The sequence below is a fragment of the Pristiophorus japonicus genome, chromosome 6 (assembly GCF_044704955.1).
Source record: "Pristiophorus japonicus isolate sPriJap1 chromosome 6, sPriJap1.hap1, whole genome shotgun sequence".
NCBI classification, from domain to species: domain Eukaryota; kingdom Metazoa; phylum Chordata; class Chondrichthyes; family Pristiophoridae; genus Pristiophorus; species Pristiophorus japonicus.
In genome coordinates this window covers 219,970,648-219,990,833 of record NC_091982.1, presented here as the reverse complement: position 1 = coordinate 219,990,833, position 20,186 = coordinate 219,970,648, and the positions used below count along the sequence as shown (strand labels likewise).

Sequence of the window (20,186 nt, the reverse complement as noted above, 5' to 3'; positions counted from 1 at the left end):
ATGGCAAGAGGTTGTCACGATTCACTTATTGCAAATTGTTTAAACTACACCCTAGATACTTTCCCTCAAGGAAAAGCGGAGGAAAAACTTAAGTGAGCAGCCGTAAGAGGGAGAAATGAGAGAGGAGAGGCACCAGAGGGAGGTTTTGTGAAATCTGTTTCTTTCGTGTTAAAACTATGCCTCCAGTAGGGTAACTGTCAAAGCTTAGTTAGCACAACCAAAACCCGCTGGGCACTGCCACAACAGGCAAAGAGCAGCACCACGCTTGGAATCAATCATCACTCAGTAAAAAAGCAGAGATGAATTGTTGGAATTGTAATGTCGCAGATATTAGATGGAGCAGTGCTGATAACCCTTGGTGTTACCACAAAAATATTGAGGAAAGGTTTGGGCCACTTTTGTGCATTGAGTGATCCAAAAAAAACTATTGATAACCAATTTGCTAATCCATCCACTTGTCTATTTTCTTAATATAAAGTAAGATTTTTGCAGACTTCGTCTCTCTCGGGTGGTGGTTGACTTAAAAAATATATATATATAGTGATTTAAAACAATCTGTCAGGATGCTCAAAAAAGACTTGGTACCATCTTACTTTAATGGCTCTGGTGGTAGAAAACTACGGAAGAATGTGGTGAGCATTTAATTATTGACCGCTGAATGGCAGAGGATGCAAACATTTTGATTTTACTAATGTGCCTATAACCGTGCCAGTATTTAATTTCGGAAACTAGCTCACCACTGAATGTACAGGGAGAAATGAACATTTACATAGAATCATAGAAATCTACGGCACAGAAGGAGGCCATTCGGCCTAATGTGTCTGCGCCAAACTTACTGACGAGCAGTAATAAATATTTGCAATGACAGGCAAACACCAGTATCTCCAAAGACTCTTCCCTCATTCCCTCGCAGTTAGAGTGATAAATGGTTAAAGGTTTTGAATTGAACGTGCTTATCCCATAGCTGATTGAAGAATTAAATCGGTGCCTTGAAGTGCAATAGCTGATGAAAAGATTGCAGTAATGTTTGCTTCTGTGTTTTTCTTAACCTACCATTAGATTTGTCTCAGCTTTCTGAACGGCCGGCTCGGCTTTAGAAGTTAAAGTTTAAGGCAGTCTGATTCAGTTAGGTAAAGTTTTTGTTACTCAGCATTAGTAAGTGCCGCTGTGAAGTCATAAGAATGACCGTCTGCAACAGAAAATACTTTTTATAAAATTTACACCCATCAACATGATGCTTGTGGCATGTGTTTTTTTTGGGGGCTGAGTGCGTATCACACCAATGAGTGCTTCTAGCATAATGAATTTATTATTGCCTAACACGTACAGTGGTTTTTCGCTACAACTAGATTATTAATGGCGCATGTTGAGAGACAAAAATGGCAGGATGTACTGCACATAAGGAAAACTGCTTTATAAATGAGATGACTTGCACTTCATTAGAATTGGGTGCCAAAGAAACAAATGTGAATTAAAAACTCGATATAATTGTGATTTGCTTGTAAGCGTAATAGTCTAATACTGTTTCATATTACATACAGATTTGCCATAAACTGAAATAGCCCACGAACCTATCCTATTTTCTTCTTTTCGTATTCAGATCTGCGACAGGACATGCTGGCTCTGCAGATTCTACACTTGATGGACATGCTATGGAAGGAGGCAGGCCTAGACCTCAGGTAGGCCTCCCACAGTTCACTTCCTTCAGCTGCCTTTCAACCGGCTTAACGTTACAAACCAGACTGTGGCAGTGTGTGCATGAACGTTTCCAGTTATTCCATCTGAAAATTTAAAGCACATTTAAAGGAAAACACTGAGCGGAAAAAGGAGACAGATTAGGCCTTAAGGCATAGTTAGCTCAGAAGAGTGCATATGGGTTCATTATGTGGGAGCCCAGCCTTAACTTTGATGTGCTCCCTGAGTTGGAGCATACTTTTTCCTGAAGAAGATTTTATAGCAAGTACACTATGGTGTGTATTCTCAGAATTTAATCCATCCACAACAAAACAATCCTGAGTATTTTGTCAATTTAGCTTTTTCTTTACTGGTCAAATAACTTAATGGTTGTTCTGTTACCTTTTGATATTTAGATGGTTACCCATTGTGTGGTACATATTATCACTTCTTGCTCACTTTGGCTCTGAAGCCTGTTTGCAGTCTGAAGTATAGGCCTTTAAAACACAAAGAAAAATGGGCCAAATTCAGATACAGCTGTGTTATAAATATCAGTAATAGTATGTCAAGGCACAAAATATCGCTGCAAAGGGAAACATCAGTAAATCATTTTAAAATACAGTTAAAGGAAGGAAAAAGACATCTTATTGCCAAGAATTGCTTGTCGATCTGTCAGTTTTTTTCCCCAAATCTACAAAAATCCAGCAGTCAAAATGTTGATAAAAGGGCCAGGATGAGATGGACTGCACCCGGAGGACATGTCCTCAACTTGACTCCTGTCAAGCTGCCTTTCTGACCAGGATGTTTTTTCCCCTTACGTTGACCCTGTTGACCTCTGGGTCTAAAGCGCCTTTCATCACAGCTTGCTTTCAGAGGGGAAGCAGTTGGAAGTGTGCCCAGTAGATCTGTAAGTAGGGTAAGTTAAAATGCCATGGAAAGGTGCCAACTCATCCTTTGAATTTCATGTGCACTTGGCGTGCAATTGTCATGCTGTGATATGATGGGCAGTGCTTCCCAGTTTAGTTGTAGTGGACATTTCTTTTAATTGACCTGTAACACCTTTATTATTTTCCTTCCCTGCCCCCGCCTTAGTTCTAGAGCAAGCTGCTTTACAAAATTCATTGTTCATTGTCTTTAGTACTTATTAAGTTTACTCTTAAAGCCCAATAATGATCCTATCTTAATTTAAGACTAGATAATCCAAAATAAATGCATGTCTCCCTCCTTAACCAGTGGGTGGGGTGGGGGAGGCAAGAGAGAGATAGAAAGTGAATCTCAACCATCGTTCCTGTCAACCTGATGCAAAGCCCCTATTCTCAGGTTGTGCAATTCTGAGTAACTACCGCAACCTTTCCACTTTTACTGCTACTCAATTGCAAACTTTGCAGCAATTTTAAGTTTTATTTACAACTTTGGTGTAAAATCTGAGACTTTTTAATAGTGAAAATATGGAAATGTCAATTCATTGAAGTCTGACACTCGAGGGCGGCGGGGAGGTTTAAAGCACCTCTGATGACTGCTGTTGATCAACCTTAAATTCAGACACCAGTAATGTGTTTTCCTCCTGTGCAAGGAACTTGTTAAAGCATTGGCAGCTGAAAGTATATTGCGCTCACTGAAAAGGTAATGGATACTTGGGGTTTTAATTGTTTGCTGTATTTTATTCTAAACTGTGAGAAGCCACAGAAGTGCTGTTTATGTGCCAAAATATCCAGGAAAAAAGATTAGATAATCTTCTCAGCATCTGGAATCTGCAGACTTCCTTGGCACAATTTCATTTTCTAAGCCTTGGCCTTGCTGCACTTTCTGATTTTGGATGAGTGTATGGACAGAATGCAGCGCCATCTGTTGTTTTGCTGGGCTGACTACAGCTGTGGAAATGTTCCAGATTTTCGAATTTGGCTGGATTCCTGATAGGAATAATTAATAAGATTTTTTTTTTGTTTTTCTTTTGATGGGTTTTGCTGTAAAAGTAAGCCATAAGTCAGGAAGCAAACTAGTTGTAGAAGAAGACTTGATAATGCAAAGCACGTGGTTAATACCGAAAACATCTAGAGCACTGCTTCATCGCAGTATCTTGCTTACAAAAATATCTCGCCTTCAATTTAGCTGACATCTCCTCCCCATACAGTAAAACCTGTCTGCTATATGTCGCCGGGAGGCATCTGACGAGTAAAAGTATGCCTGCGTATTTCCCTTCCAAGTCACACCATCCTGACTTGGGTATATATTGGCACGCCCTCCCCAACAACACTGTGGGAGTACTTCACCACATGGACTGCAGCCACCCCCTTCTCAAGACAACCAGCAATGGGCAATAAATGTTGGCCTTGCCAGCGACGTCCAAATCCCGAGAATCTTTTAAAAATATCTACATAGACTCATTGTCATCTATAAAGATATTTACATGGCTTTGCCAATGGATGTGAATTTTTCCGCTGACAAATGTTGACTAGGAGGATCCCAGTTTCAATCTTTGCCCTGTCCTGAATTAGCTGATCCCAGCCAGGCAGAAGCAACCCCTGCTGGAAGTGCGTATGTGCATTTGATGTCATAAGAGGACAGGATCAGGCTCCGCCCTGATACCCTCCACAACAGTTGTCTGTCAATACTAACCGGGCTCACTCATGAAGAATGGCTTTTTGGCTGAGGTATTGGGGGGATGTTGGAGTCCCTGGAACTGTACCCCAGCAAGATTCAGGAAAGGAAGGGATGAAATTGGTGGGGAAACAATGTGAGGGATGGTGTCGAACTGGTCATTTATGTGGCGGATACCAACAAAATCAGCATTGATAAAATCCCAGCATAGCAACAACAACAACTTGGATTTATATAGCGCCCTTAATGTAGTAAAACATCCCAAGGTGCTTCGCAGGAGCGTCATCAAACAAAATTTGACACCAAGCCACACAAGAAGATATTAGGGCAGATGAGGACGAAGAGGTAGGTTTTAAGTAGTGCCTTAAAGGCAGAGAGAGACGGAGAGGTTTAGGGAAGGAATTCCAGAGCTTAGGGCCTAAACAGCTGAAAGCACAGTGGAGCGATTAAAATCGGGAATGCGCAAGAGGCCAGAATTCAAGGAGCACAGATATCTCGGAGGATTGTCGGGCTGGAGGAGATTACAGAGCTAGGGACGGCAAGGCCATGGAGGGATTTGAAAAGGAAGGATGAGAATTTTAAAATTGAGGCATTGCTTATCTGGGAGCCAATGTAGGTCAGCGAGCACAGGAATGAAGCAGGCAATTGCCCTGCTTTTTAACTGCAGCCCCCCCCATCTCCCTCCACATCCCCCCCACTCCCATCACCATTGCCTGGCTTCCACTGAGCAAGGGGAGTTAACACTTCCCCCTTTAGTACAGTCAAACTGAAGCTGTGCCCGTCTGCCCAATGTTACACTGCACTTTAGCATTGTTGTGCTGTACTGTGGAAACAGCTGGGAGTGACCCTAAAGCTGCAGTATGCTCACATCCTGAATTAAAATTGCTGCTTTATTATCAATATAAAATATTGATTTTAACTGTTTCTATTTCAGAATTGTGCCTTACGGCTGCCTTGCAACGGGAGATAAATCTGGTGTTATTCAGGTGGTTTCTGCAGCAGAAACTATAGCCAATATCCAGCTAACTAACTGTAATGTCGCTGCTACTGCTGCCTTCAACAAAGATGCTTTGCTGAACTGGCTTAAGGAAAAGAATTCTGCGTAAGTTTTCGTCCTTTTCACTTGGCCCTTGTGTGTGTATCTGAGAGACATAGAAACAAACTTTTGTGAACATGCATTGTTTTTTCTTCGCCTCATTTTATGCCAATTTACTCTCTCCTCTTCCCTCGCGCCCCCTCCGGAAAGTATCAATTCCTTACTTGGGGGGTCTGGTCTGACAGAGATGTGGTTTCACAGGTACCAGTCTCCCTGTGGTTCCTCAGCAAGTGGCCTGTCTTGATTTGAGAGACGAAACAAGGCCATGTTGAGGCTATTTCCCCATAGGAGAAGTCACAGCTGAGGCTGTCCTTGTCCAAGTTCCATGCAGGTGCACTTTCCACAGGGATTACTGTATAGTAGCAATCAGAGCAGGAATCCTGCTTGTATTTTCTATTTCTTCCCCTGCCAAGAAGCACTGACGCCAGATGTAGCACTCCTACTGCCACACTGGCGGAGATCGGCTAACTCAACAGACATGAAATTGTTCTCCCCGGTCAGTGTGACTTAGCTGCTCGTTGTCTTAATCAGCTGAGCTCTCGCAGCAGCCCAAACACACTTTAACTGATTTTAGTAGGATGTATGTCTAAGAGTCATGGGTGCTTTGTGGGAAATATTTCCACTCTGTGGTGACTAAAGCCCCTTCTGTGACATGCTTCACCGCTGGGTGGCGGGGTGGGGTGACATCCCCATATTCACTAATGCAGTACAGCAGAGCAAATCATAGAACTTTGCTGCTGTGGCAAAAATTTAACTTTCTGTGGTTCAGGGAGTCCAACAGAATGTTTTTTTCACTAAATGTGCTTCCAAACTGTGTATCGTTAAATAATGGGAGGCTTGTTCTGTTACTGCAATCTTTACTGGAAGCAAAAGTGTGACGGGATCGCTTTGGTCTGTGGGCAGTAAATGTACACAAAGCCAAAAAATATGTTTATCATTGATACTTTCACAAAAAGATAGACAATGTGAGTTCTTCTTCCATGGTAGCTGCTGTGAAAACTTTTTGGATGATCTAACGTTTGGGATGGCTTGGATGCCGGGCCAGATTTCTAAAGAATCTCTTGTGCACATCTGAGAAAAACCACTGCAACCATTGGAAGACTTTAGTACAGACTCTGTGACAAAGCTCTTCACTCCGTACATGGTGAATGGTGACTTGCAGACTGCAGTGATATTTTCCACAGATGCATGCCTTTCTTGGTAAAAGTCAAACTAAACATTCAGCTCATGGAAAAAACATGGCAATTGTCATAACGTACAGTTAGATGTCTACCTCTTTAATGTTAAGATTGTTCTCAAGAATGTAGTTTCTAAATTAATGTCAAATCCCTCTTATGGACTTGTCTCACCCTATTTCCTCAAAAAAGCCAAGGAGGTTGGTCAGGCAGAAACTCTGCCCTCTCTGAAACTATGCTGGCTGGGCTATTTTCATATAGGTAGTCAAGTTTATTCTGAATTAATTCTATTGATCTGCCACTTGTTGCTGTTAGGTTGTTTTGTCAAAATGAGTAGCATGTAGACTTCAACAATGCTGACAGTCATCACGAGGTGAGGTCCCAGAATGAATTGACTCCCTCATGATGACCGTGAGCACTTTATAGATTTTGTCCCGAATCTCACCAAACATCCTTGGGTATAAAGCATCCATCCCTGGGATTTCTTGCAGTTTATTTATATATTTGTTCTTGGGATTTGGGTGACAGCAAGGCAGTATTTGCCCATGCTTGGTTGACCCGAGGCGATTAATAATCAACCGCATAGTGTGGACTGGAGCCACGTGGGCCAGACCAGGCAGGTTCCTATCCCTGAAGGACAACAGTAAACCAGTTAGTCTTTTACAACAATTCAACAGCTTTCAACGTGACAGACCACAAATGACCAGATTTCTTGAATTCAGTTTCACAACTTTCCATGATAGGATTTGAATTTACAACCTCTAGATTGCTAATCCAGTAACATACCCACTAGCTTACAGTAAGTCTTTACTTGCACCATCCAACACTAATTTTGGATTAGTTATTCCTGCACTCCCCCACTCCACTGCTGGAAATCAATCCTTCAGTCACTACACTCTGCCCTCTAGAATTCTCTCCCAAATTCACTTTGCCTCACTCATTCTTCCTAGAAATGTCTCGAACGCCCTTGTCTTTAACTATGTTTAATCTCTGCTCTCCCCCACAGTAATTTTCCTCCTTTCTTGTTTGGTAGCCAACAAGTTGTATGAATCCTTGGAATCATTTACAGTTTATTACTGTATCCCAGTAATTCTATATATTGCACATGAAAGCTTTTAAATGCCCTATTTTAATCAGAATCTGACATATATAAACCACCTTACTTATTATAGATGCAGCTCCAATTGGTCCAGTAGATAAATTGTTAAGTGTTTTCTTTCCTCTTCTGCTTGATTACAGAGATGCTCTTGAGCGAGCAATTGAGGAGTTTACTCTGTCATGTGCTGGCTACTGTGTAGCAACCTATGTGCTGGGGATTGGTGACAGACACAGTGACAACATCATGGTCCGAGAATCTGGTCAGGTATGATCTAATATTCTTCGCAAAGCAGTAAAGAAGTGACTCAGTATAAGATTAGGAACATGGTGGTGTGGTTTTACAGCAATATTTTTCTGGTGTTGCAGTGTTCATTCCTGATTTCAGATAACTTTTCAGCTGGAGGCTGGACATGTTTTACATAAATAAGCTAATATTGAAATCTAGGGCCTATTGTTTATGTTTATTATGCATAGTCGAATGGATATCCATTTAAATGTGTGTTGGTATAACATGACGATTTGAGTCAAAGTGATGCGGTTATCTTATTGACTGAGGAACTAGCAGTAAGAAAATCTTTGTTTCAACCTGATTGAACATCTCTAATATCAATTTTGTTCATTTGACAAAAGGGATAAGAAAAAACAATATGGTAGCTTAATGACACCTAAGATGGTTTCAAAAGAAGTACCTCTATTTTTCTGATACAGCAGAGTTTTGCTGAAATCCAAATGTGAAATAGATTCTGAGAAATATGCAGATCTATAAAACCCATATTCAAAAATCACAAGTAATAGTGCTCCATCTTTCAATATCATTTTTGTTGTTGCAATGTTATTGCAGTATTCAAAGTGCTGACCCTTAATAACAATCTTTCAGTGAGCAGATTCAAGTCTGGTCCCCCTTTATATTATAATGATGTCACCAACCACAACCCCAATTTCAGCAGCAGTGCTATTATGTAAATAAGGCACTCCTACTGCGAAAGGAGCCAAGAACCACCTCTGGATGCAGCAGTGCCATTGTAAATGGCTGCCAGCAGCTGTGTTAATTTTTTGTTCTGGCTATGGGCGAGCTCAGATTTGTCACAGTGCTGGCCTTTGTGGTCCTCTGAACATTGGTAAGGTCCAAAGGCAGAGAACTAAAGCTGTGAACACAACTTCATTTATATAATTGTTGCTTTGGAATCAATTCCACAATGTGAATTGATTCCAAAGTTACTTGACAGAACTACTTCAAGTAGAAACTGTAGACAAACAGGGAATGGACCTGTCAATCTATCAAATAGTGAATGTGTTGAAAATTGAAATATTTGGAAACTCTTCTATTAAAATGTCTTTCAATAATTCACTTTTGGCATCACTTCAGTTTCGAAAATTGGAGGGAATTTTTGCAAGGGAGTAATCTTGTTTTTTTCTATTTCAAGCTCTTTCATATTGACTTTGGACATATTCTTGGCAATTTCAAGTCTAAGTTTGGGATAAAGAGAGAACGTGTGCCTTTTATTCTTACCTATGACTTCATTCATGTCATTCAACAAGGAAAAACAGGAAACACTGAAAAATTTAGCAGGTAAATAAATGGTCATGTCATAGCTGTTGTGTTAAAATTGTGGTTCTATAAGAAACAGACTCTCACAGAGGATACCAACGGCTGCAGCATATTGTTCCGAAATGCTTCTTTTAGATTTCTATCTATCATCCCAACCTGGTGTGCCCTCTCTCAAACCAGTCACAACTGCTGTGCACTGGCTTTTCCCTCCCTATTTATACTCATTCTGCACTCTCTCCTTCTCCATTATTATATTATGTGTAACTGACATAGTCCACTTATTGGGGCCAAGTTTCCACCGACCCTTAGAACAGCGCAACTCTGTGAGGTCCGCTGCCTTTCTGGAACAAAAAGCGCTCCTAATCCTTACCGTGGTATTCTCCACCCTCATCGAGGCCTCCTTCGGACTCGGCAGAGTGCAGCAGAACCAGCGAGGGGGCAGAGCCAGGTCCCTGCGCTGAAAACAGTGCCGGGACCTCTGCACATGCGCGCTAGAGCGTGCGCGCATGTGCAGTAGCTCCTCGCCTCCAGATTTTGTGTGCATGTGCTGCAGGCTGTGTGGGAGGGGCCGAAGCACGCCGCCCCTAGCCCTGGCCAAATGGGCTCCCCGCCACGAGCTGCGAGGGAACAGATGCCAGTGTCCGTCATCGGAGACAGGAGATCCCGGGAACAGAAAGCCAAACAAGGGAGAAGGAGCTGGCAAAAGTGACTATCAAGAAGGAAGATGACATTGAATGTTCCTTGGGACTGTCTCGGAGATGTTCGGGGGAGGGCACGGGGGTAGCAGGACAACAAAGAGATTGGGGGCAAGACGTGAGTAGGATGGGACCTGTGCAGGCTCACCTGTTTAACGTTGCCCCCCTTCCTCTCCTTCCCTACCCCCCTTTTCCCTACCCCCCTTTTCCCTACCCCCCTCTTCCCTACCCCCCTCTTCCCTACCCCCCTCTTCCCTATCCCCCTCTTCCCTAACCCCCCCTTCCCTACCCCCCTCTTCCCTACCCCCCCTTCCCTACCCCCCCGCTTCCCTCACCCCACCCCCCCCCTTCTCATCCCCCCTCTTCTCCTCCCCCCTCCCTCATTGGCGGCCCACTGCCTTCCCTTCACATAAAGGTAGGACTTCAATGCTTTAATTTGTTAGTGATTGATTGCTTATTACTTTGGTCTTGGTGCTTTAGGTGCAGGGTTCTTTCTATTTTTCGTTTGTTAATTAATTGCTTATTACCTTTTGTGCTTTGTTTAGTGCTTTGTAAGTCTTGGTGCTTTCCCTGTACTTTTTATTTGTTATTGAATGCATATTTTTGTGCTTTGTTTAGTGCTTAGTGCTTTAAATGTACTTATGCTTCTTTAATGTTGTGAAGGTGTTTAGTGCTTTGGAAAATCCTCTAACTCTCCCCCGCCCCCCACCCCCCCCACCACCATCTCCAGTTACCTGCACCTGATTTTTGAAGTGTCTGAATGGTTTTTCTGAGCGGACAAAAGTGGACACATACGCTGAGTTAGTTTGGAGTAACTATTGGCTGTCTAAACTTGCTTAAATGGCCAAAGCATGCGTAAGTGGCTGGTAACGCCGCCTTTTGAAAAAAAAACTGAACTAAAAATAAACTAAACTAACTCACTGAAACTGGAGCAAACTAAATGTAGAAAATTGTGATTTTTGAGATACTCCAAAAAAAAAACTAGTTGCTCCAAAAAAAAAAGGAGCAGCTCCTGTGGAAATTTGGCCCTATTGTAACTAACCAATTGTACAAATATTATCAACAAATATGCAAATATAGAATCTTCCACTAAGTGCATGTATGTTTGACACATCACAAGTGGCTTATGTGGCATAACAATAACACTGTAACTGCTCATGTGGTCCAAACTGTTTAATACCATAACCTACTATAATTTCCAAAGAAGAAAAACATTCCAAGAAATTGGATGTTACAAGTTATTTAATTGGTAAAATTTGAGACTATTCCTTAAGTTTAATATGATTATTGATATTCAATGGGTAACTGTATAAAACATTTGTGCCTTATGAGCAAGGACTACAACTCACTTGTGCCTTTATGTCCTCTGTAAAATCAGCTTGAAGAAATCACTTGCAAACTAGTTTGTTATGCATTGGGAACATTCTCATGGGCTGGAAAGATGCAGATTTGAGCCCACCATTGCTCACATAGAATTCCCAATCTTATCCTGTGGAACAGCACAGGAAGCAAAGGCTAAACACTTCCCTACAGCAAGGAAGGAAAATTGGAGCAACTGACTCCATCTGCCCAGACGCATTCCTGTGGGCCTTCCAGCGTTCAACTCAGGAGTAATGGTCCGTAATTTGAGGTCAGCGGCAAAGCAAAGACATTTGCCGCTGGCCCCAAGATAAGCCTCCCACAAATATCTCAAAATCTCTGTGCCAAGAAGTTCGGATTTTACGACATTCAGTTGAGATCAGTGTAAATTAATGGGGATCCCCTAGTGTAAGCTGCTGTGACATCAACAAGCTGTCTAAGCAGCCAATCACAATGCAGAATTCACACTTGCATGAACCAGGAAGTGAAGAAGCTTTTATTCCAACTTTCTAAAAACGTTGTAGAGAGCAAAACAAAGCTTGGGGCTCTCATGGGGAAAAGATAAACCTGAAATAAAGATGAACAAACTTTATCGAAAATATATATTTTTAAGTTTCTTAAAAATTGTAATTTTTTATTATAATGGATAAATTTGACACTCCACAAAATTAAAATTAGTTTTTCAGGCCCATAACGTTTGTTAACAGCATATTGGCTGCTAAACGTCCCAGTTACACCTAATCTGTTTGTTCACTGTTTTTATCTACTGCAAATTCCGAGCCAATATTGGCATAAGCCTGGATAAGGTAGCTTGGCCTCCTGTTCTCCTTTATTTGTAGTGATCATGAACTTCAAGCAGCAACCCAATTCAGGAGCAGCAAAGCAGCTCTACAGGCGGCTGAAGGCCAAGGTTCAAGAAAAAACCCATGACCTAAAGAATAGATGGTGGTTGGAGAAAGCACAGGAGATCCAGCAGCTGGACGACAACCACGATGGCGAGGATTCTTCAGCGCAGTCAAGACCACCTACGACCCAAGGCCCACCACACTGCTGGCCAAGAACAGAGAGGTACTCAATAAGGACACCGAGGCAGTCAGGGCCCGCTGGAAGGAGCACTTTGAAGATCTCCTTAACCGAGACTCTGCCTTCGACACAAGTGTCCTCGACTCTATCCCGCAGCATGCTACCCGCTATTATCTCAGCATGACCCCAGCCCTGCACGATGTAGAAAATGCCATACGACAGCTCAAGAACAACAAGGCATCAGGAACAGATGGAATCCCCGCTGAGGCACTAAAGTATGGTGAAGAAGCACTATTGGCACGAAATCATCTCTCTTATTTGGAAGGAAGAGAGCATGCCAGAAGATCTGAGATGCCGTAATCGTGACAATCTTCAAAAAAGCTGACAAGTCCGACTGCAGCAACTTCAGAAGAATCTCCCTGCTGGGAAAGTCATCGCAAGAATCCTCGACAATCGTCTTCACCCTGTGGCTGAAGAGCTCCTCCCAGAGTTACAGTGCGGATTCTGTCTATTAAAGGGTACAACGGATATGATCTTCACCACACAACAACTACAAGAGAAATGCATGGAACAGCACCGACCTTTGACCTCACAAAGGCCTTTGACACTGTCAACCCTGAGGGACTGTGGAGCTTTCTCCTCCATTTCGGCTGCCCCAAAAAGTTTGTCACCATACTCCGCCTGCTCCACGATGACATGCAAGCCATGATCCTGACCAACGGATCCACCATAGACCCAATCCACGTCTGGACTGGGGTCAAGCAGGGCTGCGTCATCGCACCAATGCTCAGAGACATGGACTACGTACAGTAGATACCTCAAATCGCTGGAGAAATACCACCGACGATGTCTCCGCAAGATCCTGCAAATCCCCTGGGAGGACAGACGCACCAACGTTGGCGTCCTCGGCTAACATCCCCAGCATCGAAGCACTGTCCACACTTGACCAGCTCTGCTGAGTGGGCCACATTGTTCACATGCCTGACACAAGACTCCCAAAGCAAGCGCTCTACTCGGAACTCCTACATGGCAAGTGAGCCCAAGGTGGGCAGAGAAAAAGTTTCAAAGATACCCTCAAAGCCTTCTTGGTAAAGTGTAACATCCCCACCGACACCTGGGAATCCCTGGCCCATAACTAACCAAAGTGAAGGCAGAGCATCCGGGAGGGTGCTGAGCACCTCGAGTCTCGTCGCTGAGAGCATGCAGAAATTAAGTGCAGACAGAGGACGGAGTATGCGGCAAGCTAGACTTCAACCCACCCTTTCCTTCAATGACTGTCTGCCCCACCTGTGACAGAGACTGTAATTCCCGCATTGGACTGTACAGCCACCTGAGAACTCACTTTTAGAGTGGAAGCAAGTCTGCCTCAATTTCGAAGGACTGCCTATGATGAAACTCGAGGAGAATTTTAATATTGATAATTAGCTTTAATTTCTGAGAGGTATTTGGCCACAGTTTTGGGTTGAATCAAGAGGGAAGTAATACATCTATTGCAGGTATTTAGTTTAGTTTAATAGCTCCAAAGCTAAGTTAGTTTTGTTGGCCCATTCAACCAGTAAAACAATCTACCTCATAATGGAATAGTATTTCATAAATTTCATTTAAAAAATAGTTTGGCATTTTTAGCAGTTAATGCTGTAAATACCAACATTTATAGTCAACCTTTTGAATTGTAATACAAAACTAATCTTAAATCAAATTCTTCCTTTTTTTGAAATTTCATTAGTCTTGAGTTAGTATTATAAGGAGTCAAGTCAAGCACCACAATACCGTTATGAGAGAAAATTCATTTATTTGACAATTAACAGAGTGATACCTGGCAAACGGGTAAATTAACTGCCTAGAGTTGGGTAGAACAAAATGTGTACAGTATGTGTCTGTTGATGTATCGCTGTCCTTTTATCTCCATGACATCCAGAAAGTTGTGCATTTTATAATGTGTTGTCTATTTTTGGAAGGTTCCGTCAATGTTGTGAAGAGGCTTATCTGATTCTACGCAAGAATGGAAACCTGTTCATTACTCTGTTTGCACTAATGTTGACAGCAGGACTACCTGAGCTAGGCTCTATCAAAGACATCCAGTACCTTAAGGTATAATCTTTCTATCATTCTTTCTGTATTCCATTAGAATTACTTCAAAAACAAAGACTAAAGTGAGGCCTTTGGTTTATAAGATATATCTATTTTTCTCCTCCCTTCGTCCAACAACAGTAAAAATGTCCGAGCACTTTATTTTTCTTCTAGCCCCTCCCTCCCTTCCTACACACTATCTGATTAACTGGAATATGATTGCCAGTTCTAAAGCATATGCCAAGTGGCACACCAAAGTGCTTGCTTGGATCAGTGCCAGAATAGCATGAGTTGATAACTATGTATTGTGTGTGATTGTTTTATTTATCTTGCCTTAGGAAGGGCATTTCCTACACTAAAGATCTCTCAGGATAGTTCAGCTGAGATTGGCAACTCACTATGTAGAGGGCAGCAAATGCCATCCATCCCCTAGCGCAACTGCATCACTAGGGTCGTCCTGAAATGTTATCCTGGCTAATTGTGTGAAGTGACAGACATTTTATTATGTGTGACTCAAAAGGACAATTCCTTTTGCATCAGTTTAGTGTTCACTGAAGAATGCAAATATTGGTGCCATTTAATACTGATCAAGATTGATATGTAGAACGTCTGGACGTAATCATAGTGTAGCTTATGCAAAGTACTTGCGCATAGAAATATTTTGTTTCAGCTGCTGTATTTCTTAAAGTACGCTTTATTCTTTGAAGAAAAACGACATGGTAAATATTTTTATATAAAAGAAGGGATCAATACGAAATGAAGGCAGCCTTCAGCCCACCATTATCCATAATTCAATTTTTATTGATCTTTCCCTTAACCCCCAGACACAATACATAATATGGACACATTAACTGTGTGTGTGATGTTCTATCTTTTAGCACAGCTCCTGTACATGAGCAAAGGATCCCACCCTGCACACTATAGGTGGCTTCAGTACCCCAGGGCTAGGGAAGAGAAAAATGGCCAATATTCTCAATCCTCATTGCTATCCAGTAAAGGTGCAGAAATGGGATGAGCTTAGCTGTAATTATGGTCCAATAGATCCTTGTATTGGCACTGACATGACTTCCCAGATGACATCCAGAGCTGTACCCAAGCTTGAATCTCAAACATTAGGAAAGGAGGGAAACAAAATGAGGAGAACACAATCACCCTTTATATCTACTATAATTGAAATACATGCAAGAGTGAAATAGGAGAAGCAGTACGCAGTTAGGCCCATCGAGCCTGCTCCACCATTCAATAAGATCATGGCTGATCTGATTTTGGCCTCAACTCCACTTTCTTGCCCGCTCCCCATAACCCTTGACTCCCCTATTGTTCAAAAATCTGTCGATCTTTACCTTAAATATATTCAATGACCTAGTCTCAACAGCTCTCTGGGGTAGAAAATTCCAAAGATTCACGACCCTCTGAGAGAAAAAATGTCTTCTCATCTTCATTTTAACTGTGCGACGCCTTATTCTGAAACTATGCCCCCTAGTTCTAGATTCCTCCACGAGGGGAAATGTCATCTCTGCACCTACCCTGTCAAGCCCCTTCAGAATCTTACATGTTTCAATAAGATCACCTCTCATTCTTCTAAACTCCAATGAGTATAGGTCAATCTGCTCAACCTTTCTTCATAAAACAACCCTTTCATCTCAGGAATCAACCTAGTGAACCTTCTATGAACTTCTTCCAATGCCAGTAATTAAGAAGGCCAAAACTGTACGCAGTACTCCAGGTGTGGTCTCACCAACACCCTGTACAGTTGTTGCAAGACTTCCCTACTTTTATAATCTACCCCCCTTGCAATGAAGGCCAACATACCATTTGCCTTCCTAATTACTTGCTGTACCTGCATACTAATTTTTTGTGTTTCATGAACAGGAACCCCCAGATCCCTATGTACTTTATATTTTATAATCGCTCCCCATTTAAATAATAATGTGCTTTTTTACTCTTCCTACCAAAGTGGATAACCTCACATTTTCCCACATTATACTCCATCTGCCAGATTTGTGCACACTCACTTAACCAATCTATATCCTTTTGCAGATTCTTTGTGTCGTCTTCAAAACTTGCTTTCTCACCTATCTTTGCATCATTAGCAAATTTGGCTACATTACACTCTGTCCCTTCATCCAAGTCATTAATATAAATTGTAAATAGTTGAGGCCCCAGCACTGATCCCTGTGGCAGTCCACCAGTTAGAGTTTGCTAACCTGTAAATGACTCATATATCCCGACTTTCTGTTTTCTATTAGTTAGCCAATCCTCTATCCATGCTACTATATTACCCTCAATCCCGTGAGCTCTTATCTTGTGCAGTAACCTTTTTATGTAGCTCATAAAAGGTTACTGCACAACCATGGCTTACAAGGGAAATTAGGGATAGTGTTAAATCCAAGGAAGAGGCATATAATGTGGCCTGAGGACTGGGAGAAATTTAGAATTCAGCAGAGGAAGACAAAGGGTTTAATTAGGATGGGAGAAAACAGAATATGAGAATAAGCTTGCAGGGAACATAAAAACTGACTGCAAAAGCTTCTACAGATACGTGATGAGAAAACGATTAGAGAAGACAAATGGGGGTTCCTTACAGTCAAAATCAGGCGAATTTATAATAGGGAACAAAGAAATGGCAGACCAATTGAACAAATACTTTGGTTCTGTCTTCACGAAGGAAGACACAAATAACCTTCCGGAAATACTAGCGGACCGAGGGTCTAGCGAGGAGGAACTAAAGGAAATCCTTATTAGTCAGCAACTTGTGTTAGGAAAATTGATGGGATTGAAGGCCGATAAATCCCCAGTGCCTGATGGTCTGCTTCCCAGAGTACTTAAGGAAGTGGCGCTAGAAATAGTGGATGCATTGGTGGTCATTTTCCAACATTCTATAGACTCTGGATCAGTTCCTATGGACTCGAGGGTAGCTAATGTAACCCTACTTTTTAAAAAGGGAGGGAGAGAGAAAACAGGGAATTATAGACCGGTCAGCCTGACATCGGTGATGGGAAAAATGTTGGAATCAATTATTAAAGATGTAATAGCAGCGCATTTGGAAAGCAGTGACAGGATCGGTCCAAGTCAGCATGGATTTATGAAAGGGAAATCATGCTTGACAAATCTTCTGGAATTTTTTGAGGATGTAACTAGTAGAGTGGACAAGGCGGAGCCAGTGGATGTGGTATATTTAAACTTTCAAAAGGCTTTTGACAAAGTCCCACACGAGATTAGTGTGCAAAATTAAAGCGAATGGTTTTGAGCGTAATGTACTGACGTGGATAGCGAACTGTTTGGTAGACAAGAAGCAAAGAGTAGGAATAAATGGGTCCTTTTCAGAATGGCAGGCAGTGACTAGTGGGTGGCCGCAAGGTTCAGTGCTGGGAGCCCAGCTATTTACTATATACATTAATGATTTAGACAAAGGAATTGAATGCAGATGACACTAACCTGGGTGGCAGTATGAGCTGTGAGGAGGATGCTAAGAGGGTGCAGGGTGACTTAAACAGGTTAGGTGAGTGGGCAATTACATGGCAGATGCAGTATAATGTAGATAAATGTGAGGTTATCCACCTTGGTGGTAAAAACAGGAAGGCAGATTATTATCTGAATGGAGACAGATTAGTAAAAGGGGAGGTGCAACGAAACCTGGGTGTCATGGTACATCAGTGATTGAAAGTTGGCATACAGGTACAGCAGGCGGTGAAGAAGGCAAATGGCATGTTGGCCTTCATAGCGAGAGGATTTGAGTATAGGAGCAGGGAGGTCTTACTGCAGGTGTACAGGTCCTTGATGAGGCCACACCTTGAATATTGTGTTCAGTTTTGGTCTCCTAATCTGAGGAAGGACGTTCTTGCTATTGAGGTAGTGCAGCGAAGGTTCACCAGACTGATTCCCGGGATGACAGGACTGACATATGAAGAAAGACTGGATCGACTAGACTTATATTCAGTGGAATTTAGAAGAATGAGAGGGGATCTCATAGAAACATATAACATTCTGATGGGATTGGACAGGTTAGATGCAGGAAGAATGTTCCCGATGTTGGGGAAGTCCAGAACCAGGGGTCACAGTCTAAGGATAAGGGGTAAGCCATTTAGGACCGAGATGAGGAGAAACTTCTTCACTCAGAGAGTTGTGAGCATGTGGAATTCTCTACCACCGAAAGTTGTTGAGGCCAGTTCGTTAGATATATTCGAAAGGGAGTTAGATGTGGCCCTTGGGGCTAAAGGGATCAAAGGGCATGGAGAGAAAGCAGGAATGGGGTATTGAAGTGCATGACCATATTGAATGGTGGTGCAGGCTCGAATGGCCAACTCCTGCACCTATTTTCTATGTTTTCTATGTAGCATCTTATAGAATGCCTTCTTGAAATCCAAATACACTACATCTACTGCTTCCCATTTATTCATGCAGCTCGTTACATCCACAAAGAACTCTAGCAAATTTGTCAATCCCTTTCATAAAACCATGCTGACTCTGCTTGATTGTATTATGATTTTCTAAATGTTCTGCCACTACTTCCTTAATAGTGGACACCAGCATTTTCCCAATGACAGATGTTAGACTAACTGGTCTATAGTTTCCTACTTTCTGTCTTCCTCCTTTCTTGAATAGGGGCATTACATTTGCAGTTTTCCAATCTGCTGGGATCTCTCCAGAATCCAGGGAATTTTGGTAGATTACAACCAATGCATCCACTATCTCTGCAGCCACTTCTTTTAAGACCCTAGGATGCAGGCCATCAGGTCCAGGGGACTTGTCCACCTTTAGTCCCATTAGTTTGCCTTGTACTTTTTCTCTAGTGATAGTGATTGTTTTTAAGTTCTCCCCCCCCCATAGCCCCTTGATTATCTATATTATTGGGATGCTTTTAGTGTCTTCTACTGTGAAGACCGCTACTCTCTTTCCTATGATTAATTCCCCAGTTTTATCCTCTAAGGGACCAATGTTTACTTTAGCTGCTCTCTGTTTTTATATTTCTTGCTAATTTACTCTCATCATCTAGCTTCTCTTTTTTAGTCGTCCTTTGCTGGTTTCTAAACATTTCCCAATCCTATGGCCTACCACTAATCTTCGCAACATTGTATGCCTTTGTTTTCAATTTGATACCTTCCTTAGTTAGCCACGATTGTTCATCCTTCTCTTACAGTCTTTCTTTCTCACTGGAATATATCTTTGCTGAGAGTTATGAAATATCTCCTTAAATGTCTACCACTGCTTTTCTACCGTCTTACTCATTAATCTATTTTCCAGTCCACTTTAGCCAACTCTGTCTTCATACCTTTGTAATTGCCTTTGTTTAAGTTCAGAACAGTAGTTTGAGACCCAAGTTTCTCATCCTTAAACTGAATTTGAAATTCTAACATAGAAACATAGAAATTTACAGTGCAGAAGGAGGCCATTCCAGCCCATCGTGTCTGCGCCGGCTGACAAAGAGCCACACGGCCCTTAGTCAGCAGCCCTAAAGGTTACATATAAACCATGAACAATGGCGGAAAGGCAAAGAGAACCCAGCCCAACTCTCACAACTGCGACACCCCTTATACTAAAACATTCTACACTCCACCCCAACTGGAGCCATGTGATCTCCTGGGAGAGGCAGCAACCAGATTAAAAACCCAGGCCAATTTAGGGAGAAAAAAATCTGGGAAAATTCCTCTCCGACCCATCCAAGTGATCGAAACTAGTCTAGGAGATCACCCTAACATACTACGATCACTCTTCCCGGAGGATCCTTTACTATGAGATCATTAATTAATCCTATCTCATTACACATTACCAGATCTAAAATAGCCTGCTCCCTGGTTGGTTTGCTGCGAAAAACACACATTTTCAGGAAGTGCATCAGTTTTGGTGTT

The 20,186-nt window shown here is 42.1% G+C and overlaps 1 protein-coding gene across 1 annotated transcript in view; it reads left to right on the top strand.

Annotated features, from left to right (window-relative positions):
• pik3cb (phosphatidylinositol-4,5-bisphosphate 3-kinase, catalytic subunit beta) overlaps positions 1-20,186 on the top strand; it is a 203,438-nt gene that overhangs the window by 179,146 nt on the left and 4,106 nt on the right. The window contains exons 18-22 of the mRNA XM_070883608.1: positions 1,601-1,679; positions 5,207-5,374; positions 7,783-7,906; positions 9,066-9,211; positions 14,226-14,358. Of these exons, the coding sequence (XP_070739709.1) occupies positions 1,601-1,679; positions 5,207-5,374; positions 7,783-7,906; positions 9,066-9,211; positions 14,226-14,358 (650 nt within the window). The remainder of the gene's footprint in view (positions 1-1,600; positions 1,680-5,206; positions 5,375-7,782; positions 7,907-9,065; positions 9,212-14,225; positions 14,359-20,186) is intronic.